The sequence below is a fragment of the Mauremys mutica genome, chromosome 2, assembly GCF_020497125.1.
Source record: "Mauremys mutica isolate MM-2020 ecotype Southern chromosome 2, ASM2049712v1, whole genome shotgun sequence".
NCBI lineage: Eukaryota > Metazoa > Chordata > Testudines > Geoemydidae > Mauremys > Mauremys mutica.
The window spans coordinates 87,030,164-87,053,926 of record NC_059073.1 but is presented as its reverse complement, the minus strand read 5'-3'; the positions used below and the strand labels follow the sequence as shown (position 1 = coordinate 87,053,926).

At 39.6% G+C, this 23,763-nt stretch overlaps 1 protein-coding gene across 1 annotated transcript in view; it reads right to left on the bottom strand.

Moving 5' to 3' along the window:
• SMCHD1 (structural maintenance of chromosomes flexible hinge domain containing 1) overlaps positions 1–23,763 on the bottom strand; it is a 185,267-nt gene that overhangs the window by 19,114 nt on the left and 142,390 nt on the right. Inside the window, exons 35-43 of the mRNA XM_045005127.1 lie at positions 19,231–19,318; positions 18,616–18,747; positions 13,431–13,583; positions 10,185–10,311; positions 9,887–10,006; positions 8,663–8,748; positions 7,279–7,401; positions 6,840–7,030; positions 5,896–6,005 (exon numbers count right to left, since the gene is read on the bottom strand). Coding sequence (XP_044861062.1) covers positions 5,896–6,005; positions 6,840–7,030; positions 7,279–7,401; positions 8,663–8,748; positions 9,887–10,006; positions 10,185–10,311; positions 13,431–13,583; positions 18,616–18,747; positions 19,231–19,318 — 1,130 coding nt within the window. The remainder of the gene's footprint in view (positions 1–5,895; positions 6,006–6,839; positions 7,031–7,278; positions 7,402–8,662; positions 8,749–9,886; positions 10,007–10,184; positions 10,312–13,430; positions 13,584–18,615; positions 18,748–19,230; positions 19,319–23,763) is intronic.

Here is a 23,763-nt window from a genome sequence, read left to right as displayed (position 1 = left end):
ACAGGGGTCTGTTTTGGGACCGGCTCTGTTCAATGTCTTCATCAACGACTTACATATTGGCATAGGAAGTACGCTTATTAAGTTTGCAGATGATACCAAACTGGGAGGGATTGCAGCTGCTTTGGAGGATAGGGTCATAATTCAAAATGATCTGGACAAATTGGAGAAATGGTCTGAGGTAAACAGGATGAAGTTTAACAAAGACAAATGCAAAGTGCTCCACTTAGGAAGGAACAATCAATTTCACATATACAGAATGGGAAGAGATTGTCTAGGAAGGAGTACAGCAGAAAGGGATCTAGGGGTTATAGTGGACCACAAGCTAAATATGAGTCAACAGTGTGATGCTGTTGCAAGAAAAGCAAATATGATTCTGGGATGCATTAACAGGTGTGTTGTGAGAAAGACATGAGAAGTCATTCTTCCACTCTAGTCTGCGCTGGTTAGGCCTCAGCTGGAGTATTGTGCCCAGTTCTGGGCACCACATTTCAAGAAAGATGTGGAGAAATTGGAGAGGGTCCAGAGAAAGAGCAACAAGAATGATTAAAGGTCTTGAGAACATGACCTATGAAGGAAGGCTGAAAGAATTGGGTTGGTTTAGTTTGGAAAAGAGAAGACTGAGAGGGGACATGATAGCAGTTTTCAGGTATCTAAAAGGGTGTCATAAGGAGGCGGGAGAAAACTTGTTCATCTTAGCCTCTAAGGTAAGAGCAAGAAGCAATGGGCTTAAACTGCAGCCAGGGTGGTTTAGGTTGAACATTAGGAAAAAGTTCCTAACTGTCAGGGTGGTTAAACACTAGAATAAATTGCCTAGAGAGGTTGTGGAAATATGCGTGCTAATGGTTGAGGGTTGAAAACCAATCCCCAAGATTCAACTATAGAATTACAGCTGCAAGAGTCATCTTCTTGAACGTTTGTGCTTTCACAAAGCTGTTTAAGAGTCTAGAAAAGGTCTTCAACATCCATTCTTTTTTGAGACCATAAAGTACTGGGAGTAAAACCCCTTCCCCCACCCCCATTCTGTGCAGGAATCCGTTATATGGCTTCTGAATGTAGAGGAAGTCAATCTCCTGTCTCAGCAAGTGCTCATTAGAGAGGTCCCTGCAAAGGGACAGGGAAGGGGCTGGGGAAGAGAAAGATGTAAAATGGATGGAGTAAGCTGATCTAATGACCACCAGCACCCAACTGCCCAATGTAATCTTACTCCTGGGGGAATTCTGCACCAAAAAAATAAAAATTCTGTGCATATTTTAAAATTCTGCAATATTCTATTTGTCAAAATAGCACAATTTAGTCACACCAGTTTCAATTATTTTGGTAATTTATTTCAAAATACCTGTCAGCAAGTATGTCTAACAATACAGACCAAAAAAATCCAAAAAACAACAAAACAAAACAAAAAGATTTAGGAAATTTTTTTTTGACAAATAGATTCCATACTTGGCATATTAATACAGAACTTTGAGTAATAATTAAACTATAATACAGAAATGTTTTTCGCACACCCCTCAGAAGCAGTGGAAAGGCTTGGCGGAATCAGGGGTAAGAGATGATCTGAATCGCTGGGCAGGAGCCTGGGAGTGAACTTGGAGGTTTGGTGTGTGTGTGTGTGTGGGGGAAAACAGGTTTTTATTTTGAGGGGGTGGGGGGGATTGTTAGAGAGTTGGAGAGCCTCCCCCATGCAGACCTCGGCAGACCCCTAGCCTCTCCCATTCAGTCAGGCACATCTGCCCCAGGCCCATGTGCCCCTGCAGCCACACATCTCTGACCCCATGTGGCCCTGAAGCCCCCCTCCTATTCAGTTCCTGGATCAATGCTGTCACTCCATTAGCTCCTGAGCCCTTGGCCCAGTCTGTCCCCTCCATTAGCCCTTCTGAACCCCAGTCTATGACCCCCCAGTAGCCCCGTGTGTCCTGCTCTGTCCATCCTGTGCCTCCTCACCTAGCCCTGCAGTGAGGAAAGCAGCCTCTCTGCCAGCTGGCTGCCCTATTTTTTGGTGCCACAGCAATCCCTGGTGGGTGAAAAGTGTAACTGCAGCACTTCTCCAGCAGAAAATAGATTCTGCTGAGAAAAAAAAAATCTGTGAGGCTTCTCTGAGTGCGCAGTGGTGCAGAATCCCGCCCCTCCCCCCCCCCCCGGAGTATAATTTGCTTCCATGCCAGCTGGAAGTGGGAGAAGCGGTTCCTAAACGGAGGAAGATGGGTAAATGCAGCAAAAAGTTTCAGCAGAAAGATCATAAACGGGGGCTGATCGGGACCCTTAACCAGTCTGTCAAAATTGATGCTTTGAAGATGAGGGTGGCTGCATGGTCGAAACAGATGTAGTGTGGCTCAGTGGGTCTTTGGAAACCCAAGAATTGTGTGGGATAGAATCTGATGCTATCTGAGATCTACTAAATCTATGTTTGTTTGCAACGTGTAGATTCCAAGTGACTGAAATGTGGCCCTGGAATCCTTCAAGGTCTGTAATTATCCGTCAATTGTCTGCAAAGAGTTTGATTCCACCAAAAAGAAGGTCCTGAACTGTGTTCTGAAACTCCCAAGGGAATCTCGAGAGCTGCAGTCAGGATGCCTGCCACATAATAGTAGCCATGGAGATGGAGTGTGCTGCTGCATCAGCCATATCTAAGGAGGCTAATAGCGGAGTCTGAGCCAATAGCTGACCTTCAGCTATGATGTTCAATAAAAGAAGTAAATTTTGAAAAATTAGTGTGATTGTACTTTGCCATGAGCACTTGGTAATTCACAATCCTAAATTGCAAGGGCACAGATTAATAGGTTTTACAGTGAAAAAGGTCCCTGTCATGGCTGTCAGCAGTGTTCATTTACAGCTTCAACTGCCAAAAACTGGGTGCAGGATCTGAAAATAAAAATGTTGAGTCTTTTGCTGGGACAAAGTACTTTTTACCAAATCTTGTGTGTGTTGGGCACCATTGCTGAGGTCTGCCAGATGGTTTAGGCATGATATAGGAGGGCTTCATTTATAGGTAGAGCCACTTGTGCACAGAAGGTGACATTTGCAGAATGTCCAAGATTTTATGTTGAGATTCTTGGACCTCCTCTAGTTGGATCTGCAATGAGCCTGCAATCTGTTTCACCTGGTCCTGCAATTCTTTGAACTCATGGCCAAGGAAAGAGGAAGAGCCATCACAGCCTCATCTGGGGAAGATGAGGTCATGGTTGTGGGTGGAAAATGTTTCCTCTTGCAACTAAGGAAAAGTAGGGGTCTGCCTGTTCCAATAGTTCCTTTGAGAGAGACCAACACTGTTGATGGTAAGTGTCCCAAGGGTCCCCAGTGGGGGAGGGGGCGATAAGGCACTGGAGGTGGCACCCATTGATGTTCATACTATGGAGGAGGAGTGGGAATGTGCCATTCACACTAATAGTTCTTCTCCCTGTAGTGATAGGTAGGGGAATATTGGATAGAGACATGGGAATCAGAAGAAAAATCCTCTACGATGTCCAGAGAGGAGCCCTACCTTGCTCCAAAACTGGTGGAAAATCCAGTGGCAGCAGACAGATTTGTAATTCTGGTGACCATGACAATCCTGGTACTGATAGGTGCTTGGTACCCATTAAGAGGGGAGATACTGGGTCATCAGAGACATGCAGATCTTTGGAATACCTAAAGTCCTGTGGCACCAAGTGAGATAATGAAGATAGAAGAGGAACCTACTTTGATAAGTCCTTTGTAGAAGTGTGAGTACCAATGATACTAGATGCCTCAAAGAGTGTGAAGCCTGAGGCAATTTAACCTTCTGTGGTACTGAGGTCATGTGGCTAGGCACCAAAGGTTGCAAAAGAGGGTCCATTGGTACTGCTAGTAGCAGGCCTGTTTCTCCTGCTGCTCTGATCATGCTTAGGTGGTACAAAAGACTGTTTAGGCATCAAAGTACGTTTGGAACTGTAGTTCTCAGATGAACGTAGTGTCTTGGAGACCTATCAGTACTGAAGGAGTCTGAAGTCTCAACAGTACCCAACAAAGGAAGGAGGATTCAGAAACAGCTAGTTTCAGTGGAGACAGATATTTTTGAAATAGACTGTCTATGAGGAGACCTGGAACTCCTTTTCTTAGAGGCATTTCCAGTACTTTTTGACAATTTCTCCTTCAAAGGTCTGGGTGAATGTGGTGCCGATACAGACAGGGCAATAAGCTCACCTGGTGGCTGATGCACACGATGGGTCCTCTGACCTGAATCAGAGGCATGATGAAGAGACCGCTCCATCTTGAAAAGTTTGAGTCTGATCTGTCATCTTTTTCCTAGCCCTGCTCTTGAGGGCTACATAGAAGTTACACTTTTGAGGGATGTGCATGTCCCCCAGAGACTAATACAACAGGAATGTCTGTCACTGAGCAGGATAGTATTTGGACAAGTGAGACAATGCTCGAATCCTGGTGATCCCAACATACCCACGTAAAAGAGGAAAAGGGTCTCACTCCCTCCCCCCCAGAGGTAGTAAGGGGAAAAATAAGGGAATAAAATAAAGACCCTCCAAATGAAAGAAATAAACTAAACAAAACACTAATAAGGGCTAAACTAAATTAGAAGGCAAGCTTAACAACCAACCAAGTGGGAAGGCTAAACCACTCCATCTCTGGCCCAGGTGGTTGAGAAGGAACTGAGGACAATTGGCCCATGCAGTCCTATAAAACCTCTGTGTAGGCATGAGGATGCTTATGGAGCACGCATGGGCTGAACAGGCATTGCTACTGAACGTCTCCAATGGAAGAAAAATGCCGCACCTGAAGTGGAGCATCCATAAGGACGCTACTGAAAGATTACTTAGCTGGAAGTATACTTCCCCCACAACATTATCTCTTGAAATCTTCAGAAGAGAAGTAAGGTTACTGCACTTGCATTTAATTTAAGCAGATCAACTGATTACAACTGCTGTGAAGACTCATATAAAGAACTCTTATTCCAGGAGTATTCTCTCTATTCCTTCCATAATGTTGTCGTTGTTTGGTTAATCCTCCAGATAGCAAGAAACATACATTACCACAGAAATCAAAGATCCATGGACTTTTTTTCCAAGTCTATTCTCCTGACAGGAAAGGACTATGCCATACAAGGTATTTTCTAAGTGTCAAACTTTGTTCAGTCTTCTGTTCTATGTTTCAAGCATTGTGGTTTCTACTACTTCCCTTGGAAGACTGCTGGAAAATGTTTATTGTAATATTGCAACACCAGAAAATTATTGCCAACCCCTAAGCAATAGTCTATCATTTGAACGTTCATGAAAAGTAGAATCTGAGTGAAATGAAGGCAGATGCATAACTTTGGGAAAAGATTTAAAGGAAAACTGTTTTTTGATTAATATTGGAGAGGAATGCTTCAACACTGGTAACGTGATAAAAAATATCAGATACTATTTAGTTTTGGATAGATCTTTAAAAGCTTAAGAAAGCCAGGGTTTGAAATAGTATATTGCTAGAAAAGGTATGATTATACATAATCCAGCTAGGATGTATCTTGGTCTGAGGTGATATGATACCCTACATAGTTTTGAAAAGACAAGGAACAGCAAACAGTGTAACATAGTACTTTGGAAAATATTTTTAAAACTTATATCAAGATTGACTCCAATTATTTTGAAACAAACTGGAGGTTATGAGATAATGCTGAAGTTTTTGTTTTAAAATTAAATATATGGAAGAGAAAGTAGGAGAATGACAATCAAGAATGAAGAAAGGTAATAGTGGTCATTGTTAAAATCTTCTTGTCATTTGCAAATTAACATTACTGTCATTCTCTCTAACACAAGTTATGTGATCGCTTTCGTAAAAGGCAAATTTGTAAAGATTTTAATGGCGATCACTCACTATATGATTTGGTATGGTTTCTGAGTCTCCTCCGTTTATAAATTAAGATAATATTTCTTTAGTGACATTTACCTATCTGACAATGCTCTACATTCTCTGGAAACGTTAACAAATCTCTGGCAAATACAGGGTTTCCAATAGGTCTGAAGTGATTTCTTCCATTTCGTAAGTGAGGTAAAGTCCTGGTTTTGAAAAAAGAAAACAAATTACATTTTATTTTATTCTACCATGGTTTTTGACACACTAATCAGAAACAGGAAACTATACTTGATCTACATATTAACACTTCAATACCAGGACTTGGAAGTTCCCAACATTAATACATATCACCTGAAGAAACCCAAATTCCTAGTGATATATAATTGAACTGATCTGACTTCAAGAGTTACTTTTGAATGTAACAGTCCTATGTAGGCCGGATTTGATACACAGTTTAACACAGTTTAAAAACCATGCCACCCACCCACCCAAGATACTTAAGTACTAGTGTATTTAAATAGCAAAGGCATATAATGTTATCTATTTAAATTTATTAGTTTAGTTTCCTTTTGGGGCATAGCTGAAACCTGAAATTCTACATTGCATCGTCTCCTTCCAGGAAATGGATCAGTATAGTAATTTGAATGACTACAGATGATTTCCGGGAACATGCTCATGATTTGAACGGAAAAAGTTAGGGTTTCAAAGTACTAAGTGATAGGTCCAAATATCTAATTCTATGTACCATTACATTATCCAATAATATTTTGTTAATTGTAAAGGAGTTATATACAGTCTCCTGTACTATAAGAGAAAAGTTTCTTCTAGAATATAGAAAGTAACAATACGAAGTTAAATTTATAAAACTGGGATATTACTTAAGATTTTAAGCTACATTCCTGCTAGTTAACATGATTGTGAAGACATTTTCTAACTAGAATTCTTTGCTAATATAAAGGTTAAACAAAATTAGAAAAAAAAAATAAGTGAAGGAAAAGTTTTCCAGGAAAACAAAAAGTACAATTTTTTTCCTTTACCTGTTCCAATCCGGGAGAGTCTTCTTGTAAACAGAATCAAGAGGCAAGACTTGCTGTCGACCCTGGGTTTCATCAAAGATACGACGAGCAGCAGCAGTAGTTAGGGTGACTACACAGTCCATATCACTAGCCATATGCCAAGAGATGACCTTCGCTGCTCTGTCATCCTCAATCTGTGCTAAATGTGCAATCTGTACAACAGAAGTAAAGAATACTTGTTGGAAACAAGATCACTTATGTTTTTCCTGCTATCCACAATCCCTCTTCAACTGAAGGCTCATTACAATAACTGGGCAATTCTGATGGGATGCTGTTGGCACCCCTTTCTGGAGGCTGCTTTTCCAGAGGTTACTTAGAAACTTGTTTAGGAGCTTACTGACTGAACAGCTTGAAGTTCTTCACCATGGAATTGTTTGTGAAAAGGACTAACAAAACTCACCTTCCCTAAAATATCCTGATTGTCTTTGGGATAGTTTGAAAGGGTACATGCTCTTCTTGGAGATTTCTTTACTCCTTCCTGCTCCAACATCTTTTGTTTTATGAGAGAATCAACATATTGCAACTGTAAATTAAAACTGAAAGTTAACTGTACATCATCTCATCTTGTACAGAAAGATTTTACCTAGCTGTAAATCAGGTTTCTGCTGTGAAGCATACAACAATCTGGATCAGACTTACTATGGCTCTATTCTAGTTGGTGTCAGAGGAAAACAAGAGGTGGCATCACAACTATAGTTCTTTTGCTGAAAGAATTCAGGTGCCTATTTCATTTTCCATCTGTCAGACTGGTTAATTGCTTTATGAGGAAATGAAGGTGCCTACCTTAAGCCAAGACAGAAGAGGAACTGAAGAAAGTGCAAGAGTCAGAGGGAAGGATTGTAGCTGGGCGGTGAGAACAAAATTTTGGAAGGCTGCAATTAGGCTCTCCGCCTAAAGGGTAAGCTAACAGAGGGAAACCAACTGGCCAGACTGTTGAATGCACAGAAAACCAACTGATTTTATTGGTTCATGACAAAATAATATATATTATTTATAACCTTCATTTCTGTATTCAATTATTTCAATAATGAACTCAAAACTTTACCAATGCAAGATGTCTCAGATTCTTTAAAAGCAGCAAAGAATCCTGTGGCACCTTATAGACTAACAGACGTTTTGGAGCATGAGCTTTTGTGGGTGAAGTGGGCATGCATCCGACGAAGTGGGTATTCACCCACGAAAGCTCATGCTCCAAAACGTCTGTTAGTCTATAAGGTGCCACAGGATTCTTTGCTGCTTTTATAGATCCAGACTAACACGGCTACCCCTCTGATACTTGAGATTCTTTAAAGAGTAACTCATCTTTCAGGGAAATTGATAATGGGAGATATTGTACTGAACCTCTAAATTACTAATTTTAATTCAGCGTTGGTCAGTAATGTGTGAAATGTATAATCATCTGTATAATATTATAAGTAGCAATCCTCAAAACTGGCACTTCTACTGGTAGTCTTTGCCAAGAAGCAAGGACTACATATGGACAGATACAGCTAACTACTCACCTTCAGAAATGGTCCCTTCAAATAAGTATTCTGGCGTACTGTCAGAACAGTAAATGAAAGCTTGCTTTACATAAGGAATTAAGCACAGTTTTTGGCACTACTTCATATAAGTGACCCATTAAGTTTACACCTTAGAGTTTTTGTAGATAAGTATGTATGGATTACACATTTTATTTGATTCTTTGATATAACACAAGCTGAGAGCTGGCTTTACTTGTACAGTGTTAAATATGTTGCTTGTTGTGAAATAAACAATTAAAAAAGGAAATTAAAAAGCCATACTATGCTTGTCTGTGGAATATCAATTTGATGCTTTTTCAGTTCATTCTTCAGGTGAGATTGTTTTGTTTCAGCTTCCTGGACCTGATCTGAAACAATTTAATAATCAACACTTAGCATGGTAGGTAATGTTGGAATGGAAAATTTATTAGCCAATGAATTCTTTTCTAGGAGTATTCCTTCCCCTTGTTAGAGATAATTCCATTACAATTGCTTTCCAGTGTATACTGGACGCACCTCAGATTTGATCACAAGAGTCCTGGGCTTGGCCAGACTGCAAACAATTTCTCTTCAAATAAGTGCTTCCCAATTATATTGAAACAGCTTTGAAAACAAAGAAGTAAAGCCAATAATTTTGTCTTATTCTCCATTCAATCTAAGAAATCAAAACAAAAATGTTTTAAAAAACAGTGCATAGTGCACAGCTCGTGTCCAGATCTCTTATCTTAGACAGAAATGTCTGAAATCTGAGAATGCTCCTAAAAGTTCCTCTACCACAAGTATTAGAACCCAGCTTTGCATCGAGAGCCCATATTAGAACTACATCTATGGAATTTAACCCTGATCTTAGTACTGCAACGAGCAAACGTTTCTTATAATTTATCAATATTCTTCATTTATCTTATATTAGCAATTAACAATGAGAGAAAGAATTCAAAATACGTGGCATATAAAACAAATAAAATATTTGAGTCAATAAGAAGGCTGATCCAAACAAAGTAAGTTTAAGAATAACCAAAATATACAAGTATATTTTTGTTACTTTTGTTAATGGGTCACTATACTGACGGCTTCTTCATCTCACTCTTTCACGTATAATTAGGGAACTAAAGGGCAGTCTGATTTCCAGCAAGCTGAGCACCCACAGCTCTCACTGAAGAAATGAAAGTGCTCAGAAGCTGTGAGAATTAGGGCACTGACCTAAGTGTCCACCTTTAGGCACCCATGTTAGAAAACTTTGGCCTAAGGATTTTGCCTCATGTCAAGATAACTGCTAGACTTTTTATATGTACACCTAGTCAAATAACCAGATGCTTTTCTCCCAATGCAACAAACACTATGTTTTTCCAAAATAAACTGTCAAATTTGTTTCCTCATTTTTCAGTTTGATATTTACAATTTCTTTAATATCAAAATCATAATAGGAAAAAACTAGTTTCCTTCCTGAGAAAATAGTTAAAACATTTTTTTTATTTTTAAAGTATATATGTAAATGACATGACTTACATTTCATTTCAGTTATAAGCTGCTCAGTGGTATCAAACATATTTCTGTATACAGCTATTGACTTAGATAGTTCATCTCTCTCTCTTGTAAGCGTTGCCATCCGCTGCTGTTTCTTAAAATCTAAATTATTTAAACACATCAACATTCCGTTAACAATACTAACAGAAGTACATATTAAAATGTCATATAGCTTGATGTAGCGAAAAGATGCCTAAAACCAACATGGATATTTTTTGGGTGGAAATAAGAGTCAGACTTTGGGAATGAGAAGTATTTTGAAGCTACTTTTGAAACTCACCATTGTAAAACATAAATGATAGACGGTATGGTTCCAGAGGTTTTGCCAAAGCTGGTAAGTCTGCCTCAAATTCAAGAATATATTCAGTGCTATCTCTTCCAGGGCTATTTTCTGCCAGCACTAGATTCTGTAGAAACAAATATACACACATCATATAAGATGCACAAATATATCACAACAAATAAAATTTGACTTACGAATTTTTCCTAGTCAAATATCACATCGCTGACTAAGTACTATTTATAAAATATAGATAAAGTTTTAAATAGTTATCGATAAATTTCGAAGTTAGTATCTGTTATCCTTAAGTAACAATACTTATAATTTCTTTTCTTAATAAAAATTTGAAGATTGAATACTCTATACCTTAAGTTTAAGGACTAAAATATCAGATTTACTTTATGAAAGAATTGTAGTTTTAACTATATGTTTTATCAGTAAGATCAAACAAATATTTAGAAAAAATATACCTTATACTCTCTCCCATAAATAAAATTTTCCTGGAAGCATTAGAGTGCATTTATATCATGTGAACACAATGCAAACATAATGGGAAACCAGGCCAAATATATAAACCCAGATAAGAAAAGTGCCTAACTCCCAATTAGGGTGACCAGATGTCCCGATTTTATAGGGACAGTCCTGATATTCGGGGATTTTTCTTATGTAGGTGCCCTATTACCCCTCACCCTTGTCCAGATTTTTCACACTTTCTATCTGGTCACTCTGCTCCCAATGCTGAGTTAAAGTTGCTCCTGTTACTATGGAAACAGACAGTAGGTCCCAAGTGAATGAACAAAGTTATGACAGATAGAGAAGTCATTTTATTATTAAAGGGCACTTTCTCTAAAATGAAAATTAACCCGCTTCCAAACACTATATTTTTAGACCTATTTCTCAATAATTTCTTATTAAAACCTCATCTTTCCCTATAGAAATATAGCAAATACCACAACCATCAAAAATGATATAAAAGTAAAACGAGTATGGGTAAACTTAAATAATGGCACATACATAGCATTTTCCCCAAGCTTTATACAAGTGATGATCACAATAAATCTAATGTTGAACTCCATTGTTAGATGCTGAGAGATTTCTATGTAACCAGACAAGAGATCCACTTTTTAAAGGTCACCAATACAAGAAGAAATAAAACAATACAACCTTTAGAGAAATTAAATGACTTCCAAAAAGGTATTGTAACTACATATTTGGTCAGCAATTACTAAGAAATGAAAATTCTAGAAAGTAATAATTTAAGTTCTGTTACAGATATTATAGATCCAAATTGTTTCCCCATTCCCCTCATTTCTCCATGTTCACAAAACTCTAAATACCAGTGAAAACCTATGTGGTTTTCATTTTCATGATGCTAACTGGTACTTCCCCATACTTCTAGGCAAGATGGAATGCTGCCATAATTTAAGAATATTCCTGAATTTTGGATGCAAAATTATAGTTGAATAAAAAGTTAAAAGCTGTTTCACAACTAACAAAGACCTCAATCCTGCAAACACTTAATGCGCATGAATAGACCCATTGAGTTCAATAGGTCTACTCATGTATATTAAGTTAGATGAAATCAAAAGGTTCTCAGCTACTATAAATTGGAGCACTGGTGGTTATTAAGGCTATGTCTACATTGCCAAGTAAAGGTATGATTGTAGCATGGATAGGCATACCTGTGTTAGCTTTAATGGGTAACAATAATAGGACAGATGTGGCGGCATGGACTTCCACATAGGCTAGCAATCAGCGTACCAGCCCTCAAAGTTATGTCTACACTGCATTTCGGACCATGCCTACCAGCTCAGGTAGACAGACTTGGTAGCACACTAAAAACTGTAGTGTGGATGCTGCAGCACTTGCAGCAGCTTGGGCTAGCCACCCGAGCTTGGTCCCAGGAGTCAGATTGGTTAGCCTGAGTTGCTGCCAGTTCCACAACATCCACACTGTTATTTTTAGCCAAGCTAGCACAAGTCTGTGTATCTGGGCTGGCAGGTAAGCTCCCAGCTTCAGTGTAGACATGCCCTCAAGGGCTGGTATTCTGATTGCTAGCCTGTGCTGAAGTCCAATACAACACAAACTACTCTTTTGTAGTGTACACCATCCTGCTATTATTACCAGTGCTAGCTACAATAAAGCTAACACGGGGTATATGCCAGACCATGCTACAATCACATCTTCACCTGGCAATGCAGATATACCTTTAAACAACTTGACCTGCTTCTGTAAGGAGAAGGAATACACGAGTCACTGAAGATGGTTACTACTGAAGTACACTCTCATCCCCTCAAGGGAGAAAGAGAGAGGGACAACAGGAGTTCCTGTCCAAAGCAGTAGGATTACCATGCCAGAATGAAAGAACAAGCAGGACAGCTGAAAACCAGGAAAAGATAACAGGGAAAGAAAGAAGGTTCATAGCATAAGCAGAGGGAGACTGTAACATTGTCAGCTGCTGTTGAGGCAGGAAGAATGGAGTTTGGCTGCCAAACTGGCTCTTTGAGGGCAGGTGGTAGTGGTTGGAGAGAGACATTTTTTTATTTCTGCTTCCAGAAGCTAGTGTGAAGCACTATCCAGCATTTTCCTCGAGACTGGCACTCCATGAAATTAAATAATTTTCTCTCTCCCCACTGAAAAGTTTTAAATAAATTGCTCAATATAAAAGGAAAACTATTATAGGACTGAGAGGATAATATACTTTTTGTGATGTCACGCACACATTCCATTTCCATGTTTCAAGAAGATCTCAATATGTTTAGCTTATCAAAAGAAGTCTGAGAGGTGAATTGATTAGAGTGTATCAGTAATCTTCATGAGGGGAAAATACCAGGTATAAAAGAGCTCTTATCTAGAGCGTAACAAGAACTAACGGCTAGAAACTGAAACCAGACAAATTCAGATCAGAAATAAAGCACAAATTTTGAATAATGAGGATAACTGACCATTGGAACAAACTGCCAAGGCAAGTGGTGGATTTTTGATGTCTTCAAATCAAGAATGGATGCTTTACTGGACAACCTGCTTTAGCAAAGCAACTTATTGGGATCAATACACAGATAACAGTGATATTTGATGGCTTCTGATATACAGGAAATCAGATTAGATAGTTTCATGGTCCCTTTTAGCCTTAAAAATCTATGAGTCTATGAAAAAAACAAGGAATTCCATTAAAAAATTAAAATTACTGAAATGTCACCTACAAATAAAAATACATTTTTCATTGTGATTAAAACAAACACTTACAACGATTTCAGCAGATCCTCTGTTAAATGGAAACTCAATTGTTTTAACTTTCCCCTGAAAGACTGGGATCTCTGTATCTTCTTCACTGGAACTCTTAATTGCAGCTATTATCTTGCCAACCAAATCATTTCCTGTACGGTTGTTGTATTCATCCTTAATAAAAAAAGAACAAACAAAAATGAGTTTGTGTAGGTCATGAATAAGAGTTGCACTGAATATTTAGGGCAGAAAACTTCCCCCACCAAACTCTTTGCTAACATGACCCCATTTTAATGAAATATTTCCTCCTGAGACCCCAGACAGCATCTGAAGATGCCATTTTGTAGAGCAAAATGACATCCTCCATACAGCTTGACTTCACGAGCAAGCATGAGTGAGATCACACTGAACGGAACAAAGTGGAGTCCTCCACACACTAGGGACTGCCACAACTCCATCCGCTGATGGGGCAATCCAGTTTTGGATCCCTTGATTTAGGGTAAATGTTGTTATTGAAGGAGTCACCAGGTGGCACTGTTACAGAACCTTTCAAACTTTCCTAGCATGTGAGGAAACATTCAGGCTTGGGAAGATAGAGTGTGGTGCTAGTTTTTGTTATGTAAAGTTCTAATTAAAGCAATGGTCCTTGGAGAGTAGAGCTGCATCTCACAGGAGCACTAGCCAAACGTTTCTATTCAGGCTTGACAGAATTTTTCACCCCTAGTTCTGAAGACGCCTTCATTGAACATTCCAGTAGAAAGCTTTCTGGGTCCACTTGGAGAAGGATCAACAGAGCATCTGTCAGCAATGTATCCCTCACCAAGGAAAAACAGGCAGCTAGAATGCCTATTGAGTGAAACAGCAGCATCACAAAAGGGGCAAGTTTTAAATGCCAGGGAATTGTTTCAGCCATATTGGCGAGGGTTCCGGAATTGGGAGAGTATTCCCTAATGCATTATAAAGGTTTTTGGGTTTTTTTTGGCCAAGGCATGTAAACAAACTAGTAAATACACTATCTACACTTACTAGCTAACAAGAGATTGCATGGAGTGCAGAGTAAACAGACACTGTGGGGGTTCTGTCTTGTTGCAATGGGCAGTAAGAGGAATGGTTGTTCTTCTCAGCCCTTTATGTCCTTGGGTGGGAGCCATGAGCACATCTAGGGTGCAGAGGCAGCACCAGCAGATACTACTAGCTTAAAAGAATCTGATCACACATTTATGGTATACATGTGCACCAGAAGTGAAATATGTGGATAATTACTTGAAATAGTAGTAATGGTACTCAAATTTGTTTTGTAGAAGTTATCTACTGTCCAGAGCTTAAAGCCAAAGTTGGGATCTGGCCACTAGACTGGTTGACACTGGTCTCACAACAAGGATCATGGAATCTCTGGAACACTTAAACATTAATGTTATAGCTAGGAATATCTTCTTTAGTATGGATTGAATTTGCCATGGATGTGGGGATCGAATATTTTTAGGACATTACATCAGTTACTGGCACTCTAGCAAAGCATCTGGTTGACACTAGGGCTCTGAAAAGGCTTTGAAGTCCCTTCTAAGGATGGCTCCTATCTTCCTGTCTACAGGGTGTCTGGAAAAGACATCCCTCTTAACAGGAATTATCCATTATCCTCTGGTAAGGATGTCACCACTGAATCAACTCTGGAGATCACGAAGGCAAATTTCTTCCATTCTGGGGCCTGCATAATCTCAAGATTTGCTAACTAAGTCACTTTCTATTTTCAGGAGTTCCCCACTCCTCCCTAATGACTTCTGAAGGTTTTAGTTTTGGATGGGAGATATTTATTATTGGCTTTAGTCTGTGCATATGCTTTCTCTGACAGGATCCATAAGGTGGGTGCACAACTGGTTGAAAGACCATACTCAGAGTGGCAGGAGGACATACCTACTGGGATGCCGCATCTGATACTATTCAATATTTTTTATTAATGACTTGGATAATGGAGTGGAGAGCATGGTTACAAAATTTGTGGATGACACCAAGGTGGAAGGGATTGCAAGCACTTTGGATGATAGCATTAGAATTCAAAATGACCTGAACATATTGGAAAATTGGTCTGAACTCAACAAGATGAAACTCAAAAAGACATGATAAACTTTAGTGTGAAGGGTGCTGGGCAGGAGCCAGCCCTCTGTCATGCCAGTTCCAATTAAGGGAGGCAAACTGGAGCTGGTTAGAGAAACCAGCACCTGATTGGTGAATGGGAAACAGCTGACAGCTCAGGGCTACAAACAGGCCCAGAGGAAGGAAGCCAGGGGAAGCCAGAGAGTGGAAGGAGAGCGGTAGCTCTTCCCTCCTGGGTGCAGAGGCTGAGAAGTCCGTAAGGTTGAAATCCTCAAGCTGTATATGGTGAGGTGGTGGGATTGCATGCTGTAAATAAACTGGACCGGTGATTGCTGAGCCCCAGGGTCTCTAAGAGGCTTTTGGAACAGAGCAGAGGCAGGAGCAAATGGGGCCCTGCTACATCTAGAAAACCTGACTTATGAGGAAAGGTTAAAAAAAACAAATGAAAAAAAACAATCTTGGCATTTTTTGTCATGAGAAAAGAATACTGAGAGGGAACCTGAAAAGGATCTTCTAATTTATGAAAGGCCTGTAATAAAGAGGTCAGCGATCAATTGTTTTTCATGTCCACTGAAGGTAGGACAAAAAGTAATAGGCTTAATCTGCAGCACAGGAGATTTAGGTTAGATATTAGGAAAAACGTTGTAACTGTAAGGATAGTTAAGCACTGGAATAGGCTTCCAAGGGAGGTTATGGATTGCCTGATATTGAAGGTTTTTAAGAACTGGTTAGGCAAAATACCTGTCAGGGATGGTCTGGCTTGCTTGGTCCTGCCTCAGTGCAGGGGGCTGGAACAGATGACCTATTGAGCTACCTTCTAGCCCTACTTTCTAATATTCTATCTTAACACAGTAGCCACCACTCTCAGAGTTTCATGGAAGTCTGAGTAAAGAACATCTGATTTTTCAGCTCAGTGTTGAAGTTCTTTTTGGATTTCTGATCATCTTGATCCAGAGCTGAGAATTCCCCCTTTCTGAAAGAGGAACTAGAACTTATTGGAGGAGATGAAAATCTGTGGTGATTTCTGGTTTTTCCTGATTTTATTTTTCAGTCTTCTTGGTTCTCTTGTCCTTTTGGGGAGATGGAAGACATTTGGAGGGGTGGGGGTGGGAAAGACAGGGAAGAGGACAATAGGGTGGTGACTGGTAATTCCCATAGAATTGACTTTTCTAGTCTGTTATTCCCTTTTGGATTTTTCCTGCAAGGGAGGAGGGAAGGAGGAGGAGGATGATACACTTATCACTATGTGACTTAATTGGAAATGAAATGAAAGGGAACATCTTTAAAAGAGCTCTTTAGATTTTTCTTCAGAAGGGGTCAGAGTTGCCAAGTAACATGATTAACCCTCTTAAGAAGCTGGGATGGGACTCATGTTCTTTTTCCTTTAGAGTTGGACTTCATCTGTAGGTTCAGGGAGATTTCTAGACTTCCATCCTGTGAGTCCATGACTGGCAAGGACAATCTGGGTTTTCAAGAGTTCCAAGAAGGACTGATCCATCCTTTTAAAGATGTCTCCAAGTGTGTCTTAGCTGATGTGAGGAATGATAACAAGATGTTCAGGCTCAAAACTTTTCCCCAGAAGAACAAGGAGCAATCATGGAAGAGCTCACCTTCTGTGGCTCTTGTAATAACCTGGTGTTTTTTTGTCCTTTGAGGGGAAGATGATTTTCTTTTCTTTTTTGGGGGGAGAGGAGGAAAGAGGGGTTTGAGGACACCATCTAAAGCAGGTGGCTACTTTCAGAGTTACACTCTATACCAGAGTAACTTGTAGGACTAACAGTTTAAGGTGTGAGTTTCTCATCATCTTGAATATGAAGGCATAAAAGCAGAAGACTTATGTTGGGATGGTGTCAAACTGGTGTAGTCATACTGAATGAATAGTGTGAGCATAACCTGACATGACTTAAACATGGCTGAAGGCCTACAGAGGATCCTGGGAGCAGGGTCCCCTTTAAGCAGAAGCATATTTGATAAAGGACTGGCAAAGTCTGCGTGTGTGATCGATATTGAACCTACTGGTCTGCAAATATGGGCCCATGCAAAAGTAACTATTGCACGTATAAAGTTCCAGCATGGAGCACAGGTCGACCTGGTTATAGTGACCTTACAGCGAGCCAGAGTGAATGATTGATGAGTGAGTAAAGTGGGGTGAACTTCGTTTGGTACAAACCCCCCCCCCCCAGCTCCTTCTAAAATACTAATAAGATAAAATTAATAACCAAATCCCCACTGGGCATGCTTTTAAGACATGTGACTCCTTTGAGGAAAAGTAAAGTAAAGTTCAAGAAAAGTCAAGCAAAGTAAATTACTGTTACTGGGATTCCTTAATTGACACTTGAAGAAGCAACGCTGTTAGGAAAAGTAGCGAAAACTCTGCTCCGTGGGCTCAAATAGGACTGTGAACTAGAGGCGTCTCAAGCCAGCAAAGGCCTTGCCTCAAGGGAATCTGAGACAGACCAGAGGGCTGAGAAGAACAGACCTGGAGGGAAGAAGCCATCTATAAAATTGTTAACTGCTTTCTCTGTTTGTCAAGCAGGAACTGCATGAGGCTAGCTCAAGGCCTGTTTGTGTATGTTTGTAAAAGAGAGACTTGTTCAGAGGAATATATAGGTCTTAATGTATAGCTCTTAATGTCTAACATAGGAGTTATGTGCTTGATATAACCCTTTACCGCTTGTGTAATTCCTTCCTGCTCTGTATTGAAGATAATTGCTGTGGACATTTTTCACTGGTCTGACAGTAATCTGCTCCACTGGGAGCTAGTAAAGATGCATTTCAGGGGAAGTAGCGCCCCCTGTTGTCAACAACCTTCAAATTCAAGTCCACAGAAATAGTAAAGGAAATAACAGCGTGTAATGTCATTTCTATGTTCATACGTTTTGGGGGAAAAAAACAAACCAACCCCCTTTTTTATTTTCTAATATAGACAGCAAGTTTTTTTTTTTAAATGTTTTTTAAACAGTTCTGAGTTTTGAACAGCTGCATCCTCTCATACATCTCTACTTATCCAACATTTTACAATTAAAGATGATAATTTTAATGAGCAAAATACATCAGATTTTTAATAACCTTTATTTATTGCTCCAACTACTGCTTTGCAGCAAAGTAACATTACCTTTATATGGAGGCATAAATCCTTGATCAGAGTCCGGCTGGCAACAGTTCGAACATTAGAAACTACAGGAGTAGCTGGTAGAGATTCTGGTAGCAACTGCACTGGAACATTAGCTACCACTTCAATTATAATCTTAAGAAAGTAAGAGGAACAACACAGTTAACTGAAATTTCATCTACAATATGTAGGCTGCCCAACAATAGTGAAACGAATACAATGTATAAGCTAAAAATATGTTCTTAAAACTTAATCATCAACTCAAAGGGCCATAACAAGTTTTACTAGTTTATAGATTACGCAGTTTAAAAAAAAATGTTATATTTTAAAAGAAACAGTGAGGAGGCATTTATGAAGACACGAGAACAAAATGAAAAAAGTCTATTCAGCAGATGTCTGCCTACTTAAAAGGCCAATAAAAACATGATTGATAATCAACTGTTCAAGGTGTGTTATTACCAAAAATAAAGTTATGGATTTTGTAAATTAGCCAATTGTAATAGTAATTCAAATGTTTTTATTAAAATCAATCATCTTTCATTTACTGTAAAGAATTCACATACTTTATTTCCTACTATATATACACCTAACTATATATAATTCATCACAGAAGCAAACCTGTTCACTGCTGAGTATATTTGTCTTATCAATCGCAAAAGCAAACTGGATGCTGTAAGTTCCCACTCTCTCTGGAACCATTTTATCCCTAAGTTAATTAAAAAAAATAGTGATCTTAATGTTGACATTACAAATAAGGTCAGCAAATCAAATCTTTATCTATTCCTGTTAACCACTTACTGAAAAGTGATGGGGTACTTTACTTTCCATAAGATTCCATCCATTCTTTACCCAACTTTATGAACAAAACCTGTGATAACCTGTCTGAGGAAGAGTTTATGAAATTCTGTTCTTTTATACAAGATGGAAGGATGAATGCTACAAAGTCTGGAATGATGAATGCTCCCTCCCACTCACATGCATAACGACACTGAATTTTCTGGGTTCTGTCACCTTGTGTCACAACTATAATTTTAAACTACTTCATGGAAAGTTATCCGTTATATTTAAGAAGTGAATGGATGAACATTTTTTAAACTGGTTTGGACTACTTTATTTACTTTCATTTGGATTAATTTCCTCTTTTTCTTCTGCCATTTTATTAGCAAAAAGCCCTGCTTTCTTGCACAGGTTGCTTCATAAATCAGCAGGGGATAGGGCTAGTAGCAATTCCAACTCAGAAGACAGCACTTGAACCAGAAATATGTCTTGTGTCTCTTGAAATGCTTAGCATATTTCAGGAGCTATCACAATGTAAACAAACAACAATAGGCTGCTGCTACTTAAAATGGCAACAGCAGTAGCAAGAAGATCAAAGAAGAGGGAATGGCAGTACAGAATCACCAGGATCTGCCTGGGGTGGCACAAGAATGTGCCACTCTTTACTCACTGCTGAGCCTTGCAGCTCAATCTAGCCCACAGAGATATTATCAAGTGACAAAGGCCGAGGCTAAATCTTACTCCTGCACACCAGTGTCACAATATGGCTCTCTGGGATTAGCCTCTCCACTAGTTTACAGAATTGGTCTGTTTCCTCTCTGCAGTGAATCTGTGGGTAATCCAAGCTACTTAGCAATTTGTCAGCCTGATCACAACTCCTTCCTGTACTATTTAGATGAATTCTCTCAAAGGCATTGGAATAATATATAAGGAAACTTATATGTACAAAAAACCCTAACTTTCATTGAACACCTAATATGATTCTTTCAACTTCAACAGAAATCCAAATTCAATTATTAAATTTACAATTTATAAAGGTAGATGGTTTGGACTTGTGTACAACTTAATCACAGAAAGAAGATAAACAGGAAATAAAAATTTCTATTCTGCCTCATATCATCATCACTAGTCTGCAGTATGCAAAGAATGAGAAATATCAGAATCAAAATTGAGGGAAATTTAGAACAGGAATTTGGCCTAACAAGGGGTACCACCTGCAGCACATGGAAGATTGTCTAGTTTGTTGCATTTCAAGAACATGGACGATGACACATTACTATTAACAAATCCGATCAGGAGATGCAAGCAGGCTCTACTCATGTTTGGACATTGGTACAATAATCTATGATGTCCTCTTGAATTGACTGATTTGAAGCCTTGTATGCTTCCACTATGCAATGTTTTAGCTATCTTGCTAATGATTATTTGGATGCTGTCTCCTCTTCATTTCACAGGAAAATATATAAGACTTCCTGGAATACTTAATTTCAAGTAGATTCTTAGTGATTTGCACATGTCTAGAACGTGCCACAAATGTTTTTTTATTATCAGAGGGGTAGCCGTGTTAGTCTGGATCTGTAAAAAGCAACAAATAGTCCTGTGGCACCTTACAGACTAACAGATACCTGCCTCTGGAAATGTCCATTACATGCGTCTGACAAAGTGGGTATTCACCCACGAAAGCTTATGCTCCAATACATCTGTTAGTCTATAAGATGCCACAGGACTCTCTGTTGCTTTTTAATGTTTTTATTGTACCTTGGGGGTGGACAAAAGGATGGTAGGATTATTTCTTGAGATGTGAAGAAGAATAACATTTATTTTGTTGAGAGAAGTCAAGAGCACTATGAAGAATGGAGAAAGAAAATATCTGAGTGCAACATGGATGCACTGAGAGACATCTCCAGAACCTCTGTCCAATACTGACTCTTTCATGAGCAATTAAAATGAGTGAGACACTCTTTTGCCTTCCCCAGATGAACTTGCATAGAAGCACAGTCTGTGTCAATGTGGGGTTTGGTAGGATGGAAAATAATGAAGAGGGCTGCCTAGTTCTCCCTCTGGAGCCTCTGCTCCTGGGGGGGGGGCAAATTCTCTTGACTATACAGTAACACCTCACTTAAAGTCATCCCGGTGAACGTTGTTATGTCGCTGATCTATTAGAGAACATGCTTGTTTAAAGTTGTGCAATGCTCCCTTATAATGTTGTTTGGCAGCCGCCTGCTTTGTCAACTGGTTGCAGAAAGAGCAGCCCATTGGAGCTAGCTGGTGGAGACTTGGAACCAGGGTGGACCGGTAGCACCCCCCACCATCAGCTTCCTTAAGTTCCCTGTGTGGCAGCCACCCAGTAGGCTATCAATTGCGGAGCAGCTCAGGTATCCCTCCCCCGGCTGCCGTGTGTTGCTCCTGACCTCTGCCTTGGAGGTGCTCCTGGGAGCCTCCTGCTTGCTGTGAGAGGGCAGGGCGCAGAGAGAGAGAAGAGGGGTGCTAAAGTCAGGGTGTCCCCCTCCACCGGCTCCTGTACCTTATCTCCGGGTGTGGGGGGGGGGGGAGATACTGAGCTCAGGACTGAGGGAGCTTGCTAGCAGCAGCTGCTGTCTCAATTTGCTAATCTACTTAAAAAGGAATCATTTAGCAATAAGGCATTCCCTGGGAAATATCCCACCCTCTGACTTCACCTCCTCAACCAAACTTCACGATCATCATTGCTGTGCACAGTATTAAATTGTTTGTTTAAAACTGTGTGTGTGTGTGTGTGTGTGTGTGTGTGTGTGTGTGTGTGTAAAAATTCCATGGAACCTAACTCTCCCTGTTTACATTAATTCTTATAGGGAAATTGGATTTGCTTAACATCGTTTCACTTAAAGCAGCATTTTTCAGGAACATAACTACAACGTTAAGTGAGGAGTTAGTATACTTCGTTTTGGTAGGAAGAAAAGAACTGCTTGGGTCTGTAATCTGCCTTATAGTCTAATTCTGATACTTAGTAGTGTTTAGAAGCAAGATTTAGGGTTTGGGGTTTTTTTGTTTTGTTGTCAGCTACTACTTAATATTCCAAATTTAGATATAGAGCGTCAGAATAACTATTGACACCTTAGTGTCTGCTTTTGCCCTAAACCTCAGTTACCATAGAAGAATCTAAGGCCATCTAAGACGTACATTTTCTTTATCAAAAGACAAAAAAATTATTCTAGTTAAAAAGATCCGTTTTTTTCAGATCACCACATCTGATCATTCTGGCTCTTGCAAAGTATATCTGTATTGCTGTTGAAGAAGCTTTGAAATCCTTGTAAAAGTTACCCTCCGTCATTTTATCTATGGTATCTTTGGGAAAAGAAGAGTCTCTCCACAAACGAGTAACCATGTCTTCTCTTAGTGAGGCTACTGCTTCATCAACCTTGGGTATCTGAGTTAGGGAGACGTTTAGTTCCTGGTAGTTGTAAAACTTCTTCATAAACCCTCTTTGTTTTATCTGCAAGTTCTCATTCAGATCTTATGATAATCTCAAAGGAGAAGGACTTTGCCTTAGTGTTAGGTCCTTTTTCCTCCATGTTACCAGACCCTATATCAAGAATATTAAATATCATTCTCTTGAGAATCTGATTTTGGCTCGTCATGGTCAGACACAGTTTCTTCAAGGGCAGAGCTGCAGGGAATGGGAGAGGTTGAACCACCATTTTTGGACTTACAATTTTTAGGCCTCTTAGCCTTTTGTTCTTTTCATTTCTTTGTGAACAACTACCACCAGAGTGATCATGCACACTTCGGATGTGCTCCCGTTAGCTGCATTTAGGGGGAAAGACGCTTGTGTGGAAAGGTCATCCAAGTAGGGGCACTATGAAGGATCCCGTTAGTTGTGGGAAGAGCGCACTACAGGATCCTGGCACTCTGACAGGATTCCTATTTGCTTTCCCACACTGCTTTGCACCTATTTAAGTTACTTTTGGAGCACTCCTGAGGTACCCACTTTTTGCATGACACTTGCCCACTTGATAAAATCTGCTCCAGAGAAAGGTAGCACTTTCTTCTGCTGTCTGGTCCTGCCATTATAGGCAGAGCATCTGTGACACATAAGGAAAAGATGTGGGCAAGCTGACAGGTTGCTAACTGTGGTTCTACTGCAGAGAAAGGAGATAGTCCAGTACTGTGAACTAATGGGTAACTTATGAGGCAGAAAATAGAGCATCTCTGAAACTGATTGGTGACAGAGGAGAAGGCATGAGTTAAAATTATCCTTTTCCTTCACCCCAAATAAATGGCAAATTATAGACAGGGAAGGTGGCCTCAAAATGAGGGATGCATTACCCCACAACCATCTCTAAATATTATATGTAAAATGTTCACACTGATCTCAAAAGAACAGGGTTTATTTTT